The following is an 18,371-nucleotide window of genomic DNA, read 5'->3' as shown; positions in this document are numbered from 1 at the left end:
TATATAGGGGGCAGTATTATAGTAGTTATATTCTTGTATATAGGGGGCAGTATTATAGTAGTTATATTCTTGTATATAAGAGCAGTATTATAGTAGTTATATTCTTGTATATAGGAGCAGTATTATAGTAGTTATATTCTTGTATATAGGAGCAGTATTATAGTAGTTATATTCTTATATATATAGAAGCAGTATTATAGTAGTTATATTCTTGTATATAGGAGCAGTATTATAGTAGTTATATTCTTGTATATAGGGGGCAGTATTATAGTAGTTATATTCTTGTATATAGGGGGCAGTATTATAGTAGTTATATTCTTGTATATAGGGGGCAGTATTATAGTAGTTAAATTCTTGTATATAGGGGCAGTATTATAGTAGTTATATTCTTGTATATAGGGAGCAGTATTATAGTAGTTATATTCTTGTATATAGGGGGCAGTTTTATAGTAGTTAAATTCTTGTATATAGGAGCAGTATTATAGTAGTTACATTCTTGTATATAGGGAGCAGTACAGTAGTTATATTCTTGTATATAGGAGGCAGTATTATAGTAGTTATATTCTTGTATATAGGGGCAGTATTATAGTAGTTATATTCTTGTATACAGGGGGTAGTATTATAGTAGTTATATTCTTGTATATAGGGGCAGTATTATAGTAGTTATATTCTTGTATATAGGGGGCAGTATTATAGTAGTTATATTCTTGTATATAGGGGCAGTATTATAGTAGTTATATTCTTGTATATAGGAGCAGTATTATAGTAGTCATATTCTTCTATATAGGGAGCAGTATTCTAGTATTTATATTCTTGTATATAGGGGGTAGTATTATAGTAGTTATATTCTTGTATATAGGGAGCAGTATTATAGTAGTTATATTCTTGTATATAGGGGGCAGTATTATAGTAGTTATATTCTTGTATATAGGAGCAGTATTATAGTAGTTATATTCTTGTATATAGGGGGCAGTATTATAGTAGTTATATTCCTGTATATAGGAGGCAGTATTATAGTAGTTATATTCTTGTATATAGGAGGCAGTATTATAGTAGTTATATTCTTGTATATAGGAGGCAGTATTATAGTAGTTATATTCTTGTATATAGGGGCAGTATTATAGTAGTTATATTCTTGTATATAGGAGCAGTATTATAGTAGTTATATTCTTGTATATAGGGAGCAGTATTATAGTAGTTATATTCTTGTATATAGGAGGCAGTATTATAGTAGTTATATTCTTGTATATAGGAGGCAGTGTTATAGTAGTTATATTCTTGTAGATAGGAGCAGTATTATAGTAGTTATATTCTTGTATATAGGGAGCAGTATTATAGTAGTTATATTCTTGTATATAGGAGGCAGTATTATAGTAGGTATATTCTTGTATATAGGGGCAGTATTATAGTAGTTATATTCTTGTATATAGGGGCAGTATTATAGTAGTTGTTCTTGTATATAGGGGCAGTATTGTAGTAGTTATATTCTTGTATATAGGGGCAGTATTATAGTAGTTATATTCTTGTATATAGGATGCAGTATTATAGTAGTTATATTCTTCTATATAGGATGCAGTATTATAGTAGTTATATTCTTGTATATAGGGGCAGTATTATAGTAGTTATATTCTTGTATATAGGATGCAGTATTATAGTAGTTATATTCTTGTACATAGGGGGCAGTATTATAGTAGTTATATTCTTGTATATAGGGGGCAGTATTATAGTAGTTATATTCTTGTATATAGGGGCAGTATTATAGTAGTTAGATTCTTGTATATAGGGGCAGTATTAGGCTGGGTTCACACGTGGCGGAATTTCACTTAAATTCCGCTGCGGACACTCCGCAGCGTTAATCCGCAGCGGAGCCGTTTCTCCATTGACTTCCACTTTAATTTAGCAGTGTTCGTTTAGACGATGCGTAAAATTCCGCTGCGGAGCATAGGCTGCGGAGCGGAATTTGGTGTCCGCAGCATGCTCTGTCTGTTGCGGAGCAGTGGCGGACTGGTTGCGGACTCATGGCGGAATTTCTCCATTGACTTCAATGGAGATTCTAATTTCCGCAATGAAGTCCGCAGCTGTCATGCACATGTTATGTGTGCTGCGGATGCGTTTTGCTTTTTTAACTTGACATTTCTTCATTCTGGCTGGACCTATGTATTTCTAGGTCTACAGCCAGACTGAGGAAGTCAATGGGGCTCCCGTAATGACGGGAGCGTTGCTAGGAGACGTCAGTAAATAGTCACTGTCCAGGGTGCTGAAAGAGTTTTGCGATCGGCAGTAACTGTTTCTGCACCCGGGACAGTGACTACCGATCCCAATATACAGCTACCTGTAAAAAAAATTGAAGTTCATACTTACCGAGAACTCCCTGCTTCTGTCTCCAGTCCGGCCTCCCAGGATGACGTTTCAGTCTAAGTGACGGCTGCAGCCAATCACAGGCCAATAACAGGCTGCAGCGGTCACATGGACTGCCGCGTCATCCAGGGAGGTCGGGCTGGATGCCGAAGGAGGGACGCGTCACCAAGACAACGGCCGGTAAGTATGAATTTCTTTGACTTTCACTAGGGAAAGTGCTGTCCCTTCTCTCTATCCTGCACTGATAGGGAGAAGGGAAGTACTTTTACCGCAGTCCGCAGCAGCTAGTCCGCATCAATTTACTGCACATTTTGTGCAGATCCGCAGCAGAATCTGCAACGCAGATTCTGTGCGGCATTGATGCGGACAGTTGCGGAGGAAATCCGCCACGTGGGGGCATGCCCTTATAGTAGTTATAATCTTGTATATAGGGGCAGTATTATAGTAGTTATATTCTTGTATATAGGGGGCAGTATTATAGTAGTTATATTCTTGTATATAGGGGGCAATATTATAGTAGTTATATTCTTGTATATAGGGGCAGTATTATAGTAGTTATATTCTTGTATATAGGGGGCAGTATTATAGTAGTTATATTATTGTATATAGGGGGCAGTGTTATAGTAGTTATATTCTTGTATATAGGGGCAGTATTATAGTAGTTATATTCTTGTATATAGGGGGCAGTATTATAGTAGTTATATTCTTGTATATAGGGGGCAGTATTATAGTAGTTATATTCTTGTATATAGGGGGCAGTATTATAGTAGTTATATTCTTGTATATAGGGGCAGTATTATAGTAGTTATATTCTTGTATATAGGGGGGCAGTATTATAGTAGTTATATTCTTGTATATAGGGGCAGTGTTATAGTAGTTATATTCTTGTATATAGGAGGCAGTATTATAGTAGTTATATTCTTGTATATAGGGGGCAGTATTATAGTAGTTATATTCTTGTATATAGGGGGCAGTATTATAGTAGTTATATTCTTGTATATAGGGGCAGTATTATAGTAGTTATATTCTTGTATATAGGAACAGTATTATAGTAGTTATATTCTTGTACATAGGGGCAGTATTATTGTAGTTATATTCTTGTACATAGGGGCAGTATTATAGTAGTTATATTCTTGTATAATGGGGCAGTATTATAGTAGTTATATTCTTGTATATAGGGGCAGTATTATAGTATTTATATTCTTGTATATAGGGGCAGTATTATAGTAGTTATATTCTTGTTTATAGGAGGCAGTATTATAGTAGTTATATTCTTGTATATAGGAGCAGTATTATAGTAGTTATATTCTTGTATATAGGGGGCAGTATTATAGTAGTTATATTCTTGTATATAGGGGCAGTATTATAGTAGTTATATTCTTGTATATAGGAACAGTATTATAGTAGTTATATTCTTGTATATAGGAGCAGTATTATAGTAGTTATATTCTTGTATATAGGGGGCAGTATTATAGTAGTTATATTTTTGTATATAGGGGGCAGTATTATAGTAGTTATATTCTTGTATATAGGGGCAGTATTATAGTAGTTATATTCTTGTATATAGGGGGCAGTATTATAGTAGTTATATTCTTGTATATAGGGGGCAGTATTATAGTAGTTATATTCTTGTATATAGGGGCAGTATTATAGTAGTTATATTCTTGTATATAGGGGGGCAGTATTATAGTAGTTATATTCTTGTATATAGGGGCAGTGTTATAGTAGTTATATTCTTGTATATAGGGAGCAGTATTATAGTAGTTATATTCTTGTATATAGGGAGCAGTATTATAGTAGTTATATTCTTGTATATAGGGGCAGTATTATTGTAGTTATATTCTTGTACATAGGGGCAGTATTATAGTAGTTATATTCTTGTATAATGGGGCAGTATTATAGTAGTTATATTCTTGTATATAGGGGCAGTATTATAGTAGTTATATTCTTGTATATAGGAACAGTATTATAGTAGTTATATTCTTGTATATAGGGGCAGTATTATTGTAGTTATATTGTTGTACATAGGGGCAGTATTATAGTAGTTATATTCTTGTATAATGGGGCCGTATTATAGTAGTTATATTCTTGTATATAGGGGCAGTATTATAGTATTTATATTCTTGTATATAGGGGCAGTATTATAGTAGTTATATTCTTGTTTATAGGGGGCAGTATTATAGTAGTTATATTCTTGTATATAGGTGCAGTATTATATTAGTTATATTCTTGTATATAGGTGCAGTATTATAGTAGTTATATTCTTGTATATAGGTGCAGTATTATAGTAGTTATATTCTTGTATATAGGGACAGTGTTATAGTAGTTATATTCTTGTATATAGGAGGCAGTATTATAGTAGTTATATTCTTGTATATAGGGGGCAGTATTATAGTAGTTATATTCTTGTATATAGGGGCAGTATTATAGTAGTTATATTCTTGTATATAGGAGCAGTATTATAGTAGTTATATTCTTGTATATAGGGGCAGTATTATAGTAGTTATATTCTTGTATATAGGGGCAGTATTATAGTAGTTATATTCTTGTATATAGGGGCAGTAATATAGTAGTTATATTCTTGTATATAGGGGGCAGTATTATAGTAGTTATATTCTTGTATATAGGAGGCAGTATTATAGTAGTTATATTCTTGTATATAGGGGGCAGTATTATAGTAGTTATATTCTTATATATAGGAGCAGTATTATAGTAGTTATATTCTTGTATATAGGAGCAGTATTGTAGTAGTTATATTCTTGTATATTTGGGGGCAGTATTATAGTAGTTATATTCTTGTATAAAGGGGCAGTATTATAGTAGTTATATTCTTGTATATAGGGGGCAGTATTATAGTAGTTATATTCTTGTATAAAGGGGCAGTATTATAGTAGACATATTCTTGTATATAGAGGCAGTATTATAGTAGTTATATTCTTGTATATAGGGGCAGTATTATAGTAGTTATATTCTTGTATATAGGGGCAGTATTATAGTAGTTATATTCTTGTATATATGAGCAGTATTATAGTAGTTATATTCTTGTATATAGGAGCAGTATTATAGTAGTTATATTCTTGTATATAGGGAGCAGTATTATAGTAGTTATATTCTTGTATATAGGTGCAGTATTATAGTAGTTATATTCTTGTATATAGGGAGCAGTATTATAGTAGTTATATATTCCTGCACTTAGGGCACAGTATGATTTTATGGTTGTACTCAGAGCCATCAATATTTTACTCCTATTGCAGGAACACAATGGTAACATATTCCATGTCTCTATCCACAGCTGCATTGATTTTCCTTATCCCAATCCTCAGGACAACGCACATTTTACCCTCTTTTAAATGACCGGCAACACTGCTCATATCTCGCTCTTATCTCCCCCCGGCCTCCAGTACAATATACAGCATGGTCTCCTCGGGGCCCAGGTCTGTGACTATGCTCGATGTGGACGTCCTTCACTCAGCTCTGTGATAAAGCCAGTGGATGATATAGGTGGCAATTTGTGGGACGCTGCGTTTAATTATGTATGTAACAATGTGTTTAGCGTTCTCTGTTGGTGAATGTGTTTTAACATTGATTATTTATATGTGTCATCTCCTGTGTATTGTTATGGTCATCACCAGCAGATTACCTTCTAAGAATATAGGAGGTTGAAAGAAACCGATTCCTTTTATTTATTTATTGCCTATTATTTATATGGCTGCCACATATGCTGCAGAGCTGTACCCATGGGCACCAGCGCCACTTTTCCTTTGCACTAGTTTTAATAAATCTCCCATTTAACGTCTATGGCTATGCAGACGGTTCACTGCCTCAAGGTAGCCGGGATCACGACGTAGTCCAGAGGCGCGTGGCGGCCAATCAAAGCCTAACGCAGAAACATTTCATCAACAGTGCTGTGATTGGCTAATGCAGTGACAAGACATATAGTCACCATGGACGATGCATCATTACACATGATCGCGAACAAGGAGAAGTGCGGGACGCAGGAGATGGGGTGAGGAAAGGAGAGGAATCAGTGCAAGAAATATCTGTGCTATGCGATAATCTCATATCTCATTTACTCACCATGAGAAGACGCCGCAACATTTCCACATACCTGGAAGAAAAAACATTTGTAGTAATGAAGGTGATATGGTCTTATTTATTTATTTATTTAAAATACTGTGGAATTCCTTTAATCCAGCATTCAATAATCCAGAAAGTCTGATAATCCAGCACAGAATTGCAATATTATGTGGAATGTCCCAACACTAGAGAAATAGAAGACAACCAATGAGTGAAACTAAGCAGTGATATATGTATATTAATCTGGATTTTTATTTTTGTCTGTCTTCCTCATGGCTCTCTGCCCCTATATGTACATTATGTTTTCTCTATGACATCTAATAATCCAGAATATTTGATAATCCGGCATTCATCAGGTTCCTTTAGTGCCCACTTAAATCAATTTTACAGTGTATACAGTATATGTCTGAAATATTTTTATGTTCATGACTTACTAAAGGTGACCATAGTGGCAATGATCCGACTCCTGGCAACCAGTTTTATCCTGATTAGGAACGAGTGTACCCCAGGCAAAAATTCTAACTTGCCTGAACTCCTGATTCCTTATGTGCAGTCTTTTTCTCATGTAAGAGTAGCTATTTACGCTCAAGACGTCTCCTGCCTTCAGTTTCTGGGACAGGAAGTAGCTGTCTGACCCCTCCCATTGTCAGCCATATTATCTGTCATAGGGATGCTTTTTCTGTCACCTGGTCACCTATTCTCCCCTCTCAAGTCTCCCTGGCAGACAGTCAATCACAGTGATAGACCTCCCTTTTCCCACCTCCCTCACTATGCGGAGACATCTTCATTGAATTCCTGTCTGTGGAGTGTGAAAAAATATCTTTGATCAGTGACCAAATCTTTTATTTGTTCACGCTGGATAAACCAGAATCCTCACCCTCATTTAAAGACTGTATGATGACGAGGTTTTCAAAAAACAAGGGTATGTATAGATTAAAGTTGACATCAGTGAGGGAGGAAGTAGCTAACTTCTCCTCCTACAATGCTTTCAATAGAAACTATACCTGCAGCCTGGGAAGAAGTAAAACATGGGATATCTAACAAACAAAGTTAGCAGTTTTATTGCCCACCCAGAGACACAGACCCCGAACAGTTTTTGTTCAGGTATCCGGATTTTTTTTTAATCATCATTATCACACAGGCATAGTTATAGTAAAATTAGAGCAATAGTCTACAACCTTTGAATCACGAGAATACTACTACTACATATCGGCCAGCAGTCACGTGTTTTTGTGGGACTGGGCTGAGAACCTGAGCACTAAAGGGACAGAATTTATGCAAATTTGCATTGAGGTGGTTTTAAGAGCATGCTGGGAGTTGTAGTTATAGAACCGCTGGAGATGATACTCATCCTATATCTGTGTTTTACAGATTCCTTTAGAGTTTGTAGATCTCCAGGTCCAGATTATCGGGTACTTACACTTTCTCTGATGTCACCAGCTCTTCCACGATATTCAATGCTCTTGTCGGACCATCCTTCTAAATAAGAGATCAGAGATGGGTCACAATGATAATACCCACAACGACATCATACAAAACAGGTTAGTTGTCACTTTCCCCTAAAAAAAATCCTAAAAATATAGATTGTTAAACGTTTTATTTTTCTGGGAAAGCTGAGCGACAACCAACACGGCTCCCACAGCAGTTGTTATGCAGCTTTCCTAGAATCCTGAAAGGCAAATCCGCTAAACATAGACTGGACCGTTAGAGGGGGATATCTGTGACCAGCTCATGGGTCCTGCTGAGCGCGCATCAGTCCTAAATTGCAGTTTTCGGGATAAAGGATTTTCTGTTATCTGCAGCGAAAACGACCCCTGACTGACCCCTGGTCCTTGTCATTAAGCCACTCAGCGGAGATCCTCATGAGAGTTGTTGTACTAAGTGTCCCTTATCTCCAGGAACAGTAGCAGGCCGAGTCAATTCATGAGAAATTATTTATAAATGTTTGTTCATTTCTGAGCCAGTAACACATATTAGGGTGCGAGCCCGCGTAGCGGCGTCCGCTCACTTGCAGTGGCCAATGGTCGCATGATTTTTCGGCCATTCTCAGCAAAATTGCGCAAACACATGATAGGCTTAGATACATCAGCTCAGCAGACAGTATCACACATCATAGGCTTAGATACATCAGCTCAGCAGACAGTATCACACATGATAGGATTAGATACATCAGCCCAGCAGAGAGTATCACACATGATAGGCTTAGATACGGCAGCTCAGCACAGTATCACACAAGATATGTTTAGATACAGCAGTTTAGCAAACAGTATCACACATCATAGGCTTAGATACATCAGCTCAGCAGACAGTATCACACATGATAGGATTAGATACATCAGCCCAGCAGATTGTATCACACGATAGGCTTAGATACGGCAGCTCAGCACAGTATCACACGATAGGTTTAGATATATCAGTTAAGCAGACAGTATCACACATGATAGGATTAGATACATCAGCTCAGCAGACAGTATCACACATGATAGGCTTGGATACGTCAGCTCAGCACTGTATCACACATGATAGGTTTAGATACAGCAGTTTAGCAAACAGTATCACACATGATAGGCTTAGATACATCAGCTCAGCAGACAGTACCACACGATAGACTTAGATACATGGCTCAGCAGACCGTATCACACATGATAGGATTGGATACAGTGGCTCAGCAGACAGTATCACACATGAGAGGCTTAGATACATAAGCTCAGCAGACAGTATCACACATGATAGGCTCAGATACATCAGTTCAGCAGACAGTATTACATAAGATAGGCTTAGATACAAAGAGATTTTTGAAGAATGTTGATAATTGTAACTTTTTATATGAAGATCTTGAGATATAGGAATATTTTCTGAAAGGACTGACAGAGTTCCCTTATATATATATTGTTCACATTTCTGCCTCAGATACAATTGGGGGTAAATATTTTTCTTATATGCAACAAACATCACAGCCGCCTCCAGACACCGCGGTAGATTTATAGGACGGTCTCAGGGAACAGCGTCCTTTATTGCCCGAGTGACAGATTATATGACTATTGCATGGACGGCAAATTTCATTTCTTCCTAAAACGCAAACAATAAATCCATGACTTATGATTAGGAAAAAGAGACACCGTAAAAGGTAACAACGTAAACGTGTGTAGAGAAAAGAGATAGATAGATAGATAGATAGATAGATAGATAGATAGATAGATAGATAGATAGATAGATAGATATGAGATAGATAGATAGATAGATAGATAGATAGATAGATAGATAGATAGATAGATAGATAGATAGATAGATAGATAGATAGATATTACATAGTACATGTTATTTATACAGCAGTTTAAACAATGGAGCTGAGCGTGGCCAGGCTGGCATATCGTCTGGGTAGTAATGAGGTGGGCACTGGGCACTCCGCACGTCCTCATATCCCCACTGTTGCTTGTGCCAAGTTCTTGGGGAGGCCCCACTTCCACCGCTTGTATACATGTGAGAAAATCCTTTGATTGATATGTCTTCGTACCCGGCAGATCCCATGGCCCTCAGACCGGGCTCTGCAGTCAGGAGTGGCCTTAATGGCATGTTAGGGCAGGAAATGCCCAGTGCTGCTGACATCATCCAGCATTAACCCTTACAGGTGCAGCCAGTGGCCACCAGCTTCAATCTCTCCGCACAATAGTGCATTATTGGTACTGATCTGTAATATATACCTGGCACGGGTCCCTGAGTTGTCCTTTTTTGTATTTATCGGATTCTCAGTGATATCTTTTTCCAGGAAAGCTGGGTGACAACCAATATAACCGCCATTATATCTCCAATAAAAGTTGTCATCCAGCTTTCCTAGACCTCTGAATGGCAAAACTGCCTAGTTGTTGGATGATACAGAGGCAGCTGGTGTCTCCCTGCAGAACTATAGGCAGAATTGCCATTAAAAAGTCAAGGTTGTGGGACTGTTACCCAGCTTCTCCAGACATAACTAAGAATTGGCTGAATAAAAATGTCACGACTTGATATAAGAGACTTTATATTTACTGGGGTGATGCTCTAATTTATTAATTGAGAATAAGCAAGAATTTGCAGTGGGTGCAGTACCAGGTTCCAGCCACTAGGGGCGTGATTATATTCCATTCCATGCTGTATAATGGTAATAATAATAATAATAATAATAGTCATCAGCATCAGACAAGTTACGGTAATCATAGCTTTAAACTTCTCGGCCCCATTATAAAATTTGTACCAGGCCCTTCCCCCAACCATCATTTGCTGCCCTATAATGTGGCAGAAAGACCCTTTGGACCCCTCAGGCACCAGCGTCTGTGTAATCTCTTTACCCTCCATAGCCACAGCACTGGGGGCAGTTATATAAAGCACCTAGACAGTTATGGGGGCGGTTATGCGGAATTACCGCTACAGTTATAGGGATTTAATCTGATGGAGGAGACATGGGAAAGAATTGGTTGGGATAACGCAGGAAGCCATTAAATGAATGAACGCTGGGGGTATGTGGAGGTCATGGAGAGATCGGGGAATAATTGGTAAATGAACATCGTAAAGTCGAGACATTTCTAGAAGACGAGAGATAGAAGATACGAGTGATGAACATTAGGCCTCAGCGACACGGGGGACGCTCAGTGGGGAGGTGGCGTTACTATTATCGGAAGGACGTCAAAGATATTCAAGACGAGTGCAGCACATTTTTACTCTATCCCAACCTAATTCCTGTTTACCCCATAGAACCTGCAGTCCCATGTAAAACCACAGATGTGTATAACAAAGTCCTGGTATACAGGCGATATTCAGTGCATTGTAATGACCCAAAGTGATTTGTTTCAGCTGAAGATAAATCGCCTAATAAACACAGATCTGCTACATCTGACAAACCCAGCCCTTCTACATCTGACAAACCCAGCCCTGCTACATCAGACACACCCAGCCCTGATACATCAGACACACTCTGCTATAGCTGGCAAGTAGAGCTCTGCTAGATCTGAAAAACGCAGCTCTGCTAAATCTAACAAACGCAGCTCTGCTAAATCTAACAAACGCAGCTCTGCTAAATCTAACAAACGCAGCTCTGCTAAATCTAACAAACGCAGCTCTGCTAAATCTAACAAACGCAGCCCTGCTAAATCTAACAAACTCAGCCCTGCTAAATCTAACAAACGCAGCTCTGCTAAATCTAACAAACGCAGCTCTGCTAAATCTAACAAACGCAGCTCTGCTAAATCTAACAAACGCAGCCCTGCTAAATCTAACAAACGCAGCTCTGCTAAATCTAACAAACGCAGCTCTGCTAGATCTGACAATTGCAGCTCCATAAATCTGACAAACACAAATCTTATACATCTGACAAACACATCCCTACAACATCTGACAAACTAATCTCTGGTACATGTGACAAGATCAGTCTGCTACATCTGACCAAGTAAGCTTTAGTACATGTGACGAATTTAGCTCTGCTACATCGGTGTATATAGTGTATAAAATACATATAGCAACCATAGACTTTCCCTGGACATCAGGAACAGTTGAGTAACTCTGCGCTGTATCCCATTGGGCGGGTTGACTTGTATCCAGCAGGAATCGTACTTGTTACGTGGTCAGGACCGATCGCCGCTATTTTCTGTCTTATTTGCTTTCTAATTCTACAAAGGAATTCGCACCCTAAGTGGGCGAAAAAAACATTGAATTAAATTCCGCCAATTACCTTGTGTGACTGCGCGATTTACAACCACGTAGAGGGCCGCGGCCGGGGGCACTGTATGATGTATGAGCGAAGGGAAGGAGAGTCAAGGATATTTTTGTTTATCAGTTTCAGACGGGCGGGGGGGGGTTTAAAACAATTTATTAAAAATAGAGTGTCTCGCCACCCTTTCATTGCCAACAAATACCACAATAGAGCATCTTCTACATCAGGGCCTGGTCATAGGAGCTTACAATCTAGTTCAAAAGAAGAAAGTAAGTATAAATTCTCGTGTCTTCGTCTTCTCTTGTTATCCGTATCTGGGAAAGTTGGGTGAGAACCAATATGGCCAATACTGCCGCTCATCAAGACTCCAGAATGGCAAATCTGCCTAGGTATAGGGATGGGCCTGTATCATTGCACACTGAGGAAATCAGGCACCAGAGTAGGGATCAAAAAAGGGCTGTCCCTTAGGGAGGGGACAGAAGATTTGGATCCTTGTTTGCCCCCCCCCTTTCCTTTACCCCAGTGGTGATCCCCCTCCTACATTTTCTATGATTGCAGCGCCCATGCCCAACAACCGTCCCGGTCCATAAAACGGTCGTCATAATGACTGGGCATTTGCTAATGAAGCCAAAAATGGGCATTCCTGGGCACATCGGCGGCGGGGCTTAAAATGTTCTGAAAATGGGGATTTAAATGTTGGGAGGTACGGCAGTGCCTATAGACAGGGGAGTCCGTGCTCCCTAAAAGCAAAGAGGATAGGACCATCCATGACTGCGCTCTCTATCTTCAGGGGCCGATAGCTGCCGCATGGACGGCCATTATCATATACATGTCTGTCTGTGACAATATAACTAAGCAGGTTTGGCATTCAGGAGTCTGGGAAAGCTGGGTCAGAACCTCTACGTAGCACTGATATAAAGTATCTGCATCCTATGTAGAGTCCACGAGCTTCAGACCTATTGACGGGCGAGTCCTATGGCTGCCTGTCACTTAGAAATATCCTTCCCCGGCACATTGTGCATTAACCTGGAAGGTAACAGCTTCTCCAAAGAGCCCACAGAGTGCTGACTCCGGAGCAATAACGTAATAACAGCGTGACAGGCGGTGAAGGATGGGTCACCGCTCCGTATAAGTAAACGTGGTGATACGCTGTATCTATTATTCATGCCTGGACATCGAGACCCTGCTAGACGGCAGACACACAATTTACCCCCTCAAGTTATGGCACGAAAGCCGCGAACACGGAGCAAAGGCGCAACAATCACTGAGCAGAGTATAGGAGACCTGAAGGGAATTTACCCCCAAAATAAAACATTCTGGATAAATACAAATTCCTGCCTAGGTATGAAGCGATATGAAAGAAGGAAATGTATAATCTACTCCTGCTTCATTACTGTATATACAGCACTCCGATTTACAGTGAAATGCCTTTAATCCAACATCTAATAACTCCAGCAAATCTGATAATCCAGCATTTACCTGTAACAAACACATATATGGAACGGCTTTACATGCAGATTTTGCTGTGGATTTGCCACTGATTTTATTTACATTGCAAAGGAGGAAATACATGGCGAAAATCTGCAGCAAATTTGCAACATAGAGGGCATGTAAACAGATCTGGAAATCTATAGAATGGCCTTAAATGCGCAGCCAAGGTTCATATATATTGTACTGTAATTTGTTGCGGATTTTCGGTTCAAAATTTACACCAAAAATTCTAAAATAATCAGCTGCTTCCGAATGTAACCTAAAAATGTGAGTTTTATATCCTTTTCAATGGCCATTCGATAATCCGGAATATTTGATAATCTAGAATTTATCAGCACAGACACATGCATACCCAAATGCATACACACACAGGTACATACATACATACATACATACAGGTACACTCACACACACAGGTACCTACATATACACAGACATACATACACACACACACTTCCATATACACACAGGTACATAAATACATATACACTCACATACATGAACACACACATACACACACGCATACAGGTACATAAATACATACATACATACACACACACACAGGTACACACACACACACACACATTCATAGGTACATACACACATACACAGGTACATACAGGTACACACACACACACACGTACGTACTTACACACACATAGATACATATAAAAAGATGCACACACACACACATATATACAAAGATACACACAAAAACATAGGCAAAATAATACTTGTAGTTCTCCAGCATCCGATCTAGATAAAAGTTTTCCTGGTCATTTAAAAGAAAAGCTATGACAAACAAACAAACACACACACACGCACGCACGCACGCACGCACGCACGCACACACACACACACATGTACACACACACAATACATTTAATACCTTGGGCGCAGGATGAGCATAAAGGCGCATTGTGCCCAGTACCAGTGACATCCCCATCAATGAAAGCCTCTGTATTCTCGTTCTTGGAGTAGCAATAAGACATGTGCAGCTGCAGGACGGGGGCGAGGGCCACATCTGCTGGGGAGATCGCAGCATCTGCATACTAGGTGATGAGTGCAGTGCTGGAGCCATAGCGGGTGCAGAGGCGGCAGTGCCCCTGAACCTCAGAGAGCGGCAGGATTATAAAGGGGCAGTGTCATGGGTTTCATAGTAAAAACTCAATAACATAGTAAGTGCAGACAGATGTATCTCACCATACACATGAATAACGCACTGTTACAATGTATAATGTATACACTGTGTGAAGTCGCTGCATGTAAATGAGGGTGAATATTTTTGGAGGTTTTCAGCACTAGAGATCCGTGACATAAAGTAGTGATCATAGGGGCAGGGAGGATTCTGGACATCCTGTCATTTATCCCATTGAAGAACACTACAGTCAGCTTCTTCCGAGCCTGAAATGGCTGATAACAGGGAGAAATAAATTGTATTCAGTGACCGATAACAAGGGCTATAGATTATATTCTCCTGTCCAACAATCAACCTTTCCCAGACTCAAAATGCCTGATAACAGGGAGCAATAGACTGTATAGACGACCTGTTGTAAAGTTAACCTCTCCCCAGCCTGAAATGGCTGATAACAGGGAACACAACTGAGTGCATTAAACTATCTTACAGTCAGTCCATTCCCTAGTCTGAAATGGCTGAAAACAGAGAGCAATAGATTATATTCAATTGCACAGCACATGAAGATTAGTTAGACGTGTCGTATAACCAGAAAACGTGGCAGTAAATAATTCGATCAATCACAGCAAGAATCCCTGACAGAGAATCAATATGACCGACGTTATTAATAATAGAGAAATGATATGTCATTACCTTCTGTACCCCTCCACTTCCTCCGGAGCTGGACTCTTCATCTTCAGAGCTCTTCTGATCCTCGTCAGATGTGATGTCCTCTACATTGTTCATGGGGATGGGACAGACTTTGTAGGGCTCCGTATAGGCGCTGTATATAGAGAGGTGATGTGTTAAACACAAAACTGCTACAACTGTTTCTAGAACACCACACCTATAGACTAATACATTCATTTATATAATGCCAACATATTCTGCAGCGCTTTACCACCAGGAAAAATGGGGGAATCGTCAACATAGAATTAAAGAACAAGAGACAGAAGAAGAGCTTACTATCTAAAGTAGATGTTTATACATCCCCGACGACCCTGCACCACCAGAGCTGACAATCTAATTTCTCTTCGGATGGAAACTCAACTAAATTAAAATTGTACCCGTGCACAATACTCATATGGTTGCCACAACAGCGTGCAGGAGAGGTTCTCTACGCCCTATGTTAGTTCAGACAGGAGAAGAGTATAACTGGACTGACACTTTAAGGGCAAAGCCACACGTGGTGGAATTGCTCTTGAATTCCGCTGCGGACACTCCGCAGCGTTAATCCGCAGCGGAGCCGTTTCTCCATTGACTTCCACTTCTATTTAGTAGGGTTCGTTTAGACGAGGCTGAAAATTCCGCTGCGGAGCATAGGCTGCGGTGCGGAATTTGGTGTCCGCAGCATGCTCTGTCTGTTGCGGAGCAGTGGCGGACTGGTTGCGGACTCATGGCGGAATTTCTCCATTGACTTCAATGGAGATTCTAATTTCCGCAATGAAGTCCGCAGCTGTCATGTACATGTTATGTGTGCTGCGGATGCGTCTTGCTTTTTTGACATGACATTTCTTCATTCTGGCTGGACCTATGTATTTCTAGGTCTACAGCCAGACTGAGGAAGTCAATGGGGCTCCCGTAATTACGGGAGCGTTGCTAGGAGACGTCAGTAAATAATCACTGTCCAGGGTGCTGAAAGAGTTAAGCGATCGGCAGTAACTGTTTCTGCACCCTGGACAGTGACTACCGATCCCAATATACAGCAACCTGTAAAAAAAATAGAAGTTCATACTTACCGAGAACTCCCTGCTTCTGTCTCCAGTCCGGCTTCCCAGGATGACGTTTCAGTCTAAGTGACAGCTGCAGCCAATCACAGGCTGCAGCGGTCACATGGACTGCCGCGTCATCCAGGGAGGTCGGGCTGGATGCCGAAAGAGGGACGCGTCACCAAAACAACGGCCGGTAAGTATGAAATTCTTTTACTTTCACTAGGGAAAGTGCTGTCCCTTCTCTCTATCCTGCACTGATAGGGAGAAGGGAAGCACTTTTACCGCAGTCCGCAGCAGCTAGTCCGCATCAATTTACTGCACATTTTGGGCAGATCCGCCGCAGAATCTGCAACGCAGATTCTGTGCGGCATTGATGCGGACAGTTGCGGAGGAAATCCGCCACGTGTGGGCATGCCCTAATAGAGGGGGGGGGGGGAGTCCTCTGTGCAGGATCCTCATCTTCTGGGCAGAGTGGAGAGTGGTTACATAGAGTGTCTCTCGTTCTGGACAACCTGTTCTGTTCTGCATGACATAGACAACACATTCATATGAATGCACACTGTGTAATAGCTAATTTCCACTGTGGGGGTGCTGCAGGGAAATGGAACACTTAGGCCTGATTCACACGAGCGCTGCGCATCTCGGACATGAAAAACTGCAGTGCTGCAGCAGTGCGGGACGCGATGTCACGCATCCACCATAGTTGAGAGTCTATGGAGGGATGCGTGATGCGTGAAAAGATAGGACATGTCCTATTTTCCCACGGACCCTTCACACGGTCCGTTGAAACAACGGCTGTGTGAACGGCCACATTGAATTACATAGGTCCGTGGGACGGCCACTGTTTCAACAGCCATGCCACGGACGTTTAACACGTTCGTGTGAATAAGGCCTTAGGGTCCTTTAACACCGGCCAATTTTGTCTGTAACAAGGAGCGCCGATCAAAGAGTCAGCTCGTTGATCGGCACTCGTTTGATCCTTTCACAAGGAGCTTTGCATGGGGACAAGTGATCGTTTCTACGATCGCTCATCTGCATGAATTACTATCATGTCGGCAGCGCGTCTCCCTGTTTACACACCAAGATGTGCTGCCGACCACCATAATATTTCCTGCTGCATAAACGATATGATCAGCCCACGAGCGAGTGAATGCTCATTCATTGGCTGATCGTTGCTCTGTTTACGCAGGGCAATGATCGGGAACGAGCGATCCTATGAAGACTCGTTTGCCCGATCATTGGCCTGTGTAAAAGTACCTTTACTGCCAGGTTTCCCTACAGATTACAGTGGATCACTGGGGGTCGCAGCAGGGAGAAACTTTATGATCAGCTTATTGTCAAGGGACCCTCCTAACAAGTAGGGATTGTCCAAACGCAGAGAACCCCTTTAAAGGACAGTCCCCTTCAGATTAGGGCTTCATACAAATGTCCCATTTTCCTGGAATATTGAGTACAGCTGCACCCATGATGCGGTTGTGCCAAACATGGCTGGCTCCAGGTGTACCACACCCTCGGCTTGACAAATGTAGAGCATGTTTACTCAGATCCTATTGGAACCCCTATACCAATAGACCCTGACATCTTTCTAGGTTTGCCTGGTGCTGATGAGAGTCTGTAATCTTCTGTGGTGTTTGCTAAGTAACACATGAGAAGCTAAATTAGAATATCATAAAAAGTTCTGCATAATGCTTCAATTCATCACCATTCTTAATAACTATGCTTGCTGTCATTGAATGTGAACATTTCTGTTTACATCCAAAGGCTGAAAACCTGTATAGACCTAAGGCCATGTTCACACAGCGCCAATTTGCCATAGAAAATCAGATTTATGATTCAATGCATGGAGCTAATCCATGTTTATTCTACGTGGAATTCGCAG

General features: G+C 40.4%; 1 protein-coding gene across 2 annotated transcripts in view; it reads right to left on the bottom strand.

Moving 5' to 3' along the window:
• FGD5 (FYVE, RhoGEF and PH domain containing 5) overlaps window positions 1-18,371 on the bottom strand; it is a 112,601-nt gene that overhangs the window by 54,953 nt on the left and 39,277 nt on the right. For both annotated transcript variants that reach the window (XM_075831832.1, XM_075831833.1), the window contains exons 3-5: window positions 15,435-15,564; window positions 7,856-7,914; window positions 6,436-6,466 (exon numbers count right to left, since the gene is read on the bottom strand). In XM_075831832.1, coding sequence (XP_075687947.1) covers window positions 6,436-6,466; window positions 7,856-7,914; window positions 15,435-15,564 — 220 coding nt within the window. The remainder of the gene's footprint in view (window positions 1-6,435; window positions 6,467-7,855; window positions 7,915-15,434; window positions 15,565-18,371) is intronic.

The sequence above is a fragment of the Rhinoderma darwinii genome, chromosome 7 (genome assembly GCF_050947455.1).
Source record: "Rhinoderma darwinii isolate aRhiDar2 chromosome 7, aRhiDar2.hap1, whole genome shotgun sequence".
NCBI lineage: Eukaryota > Metazoa > Chordata > Amphibia > Anura > Rhinodermatidae > Rhinoderma > Rhinoderma darwinii.
This window is presented reverse-complemented; position numbering and strand designations above follow the sequence as displayed.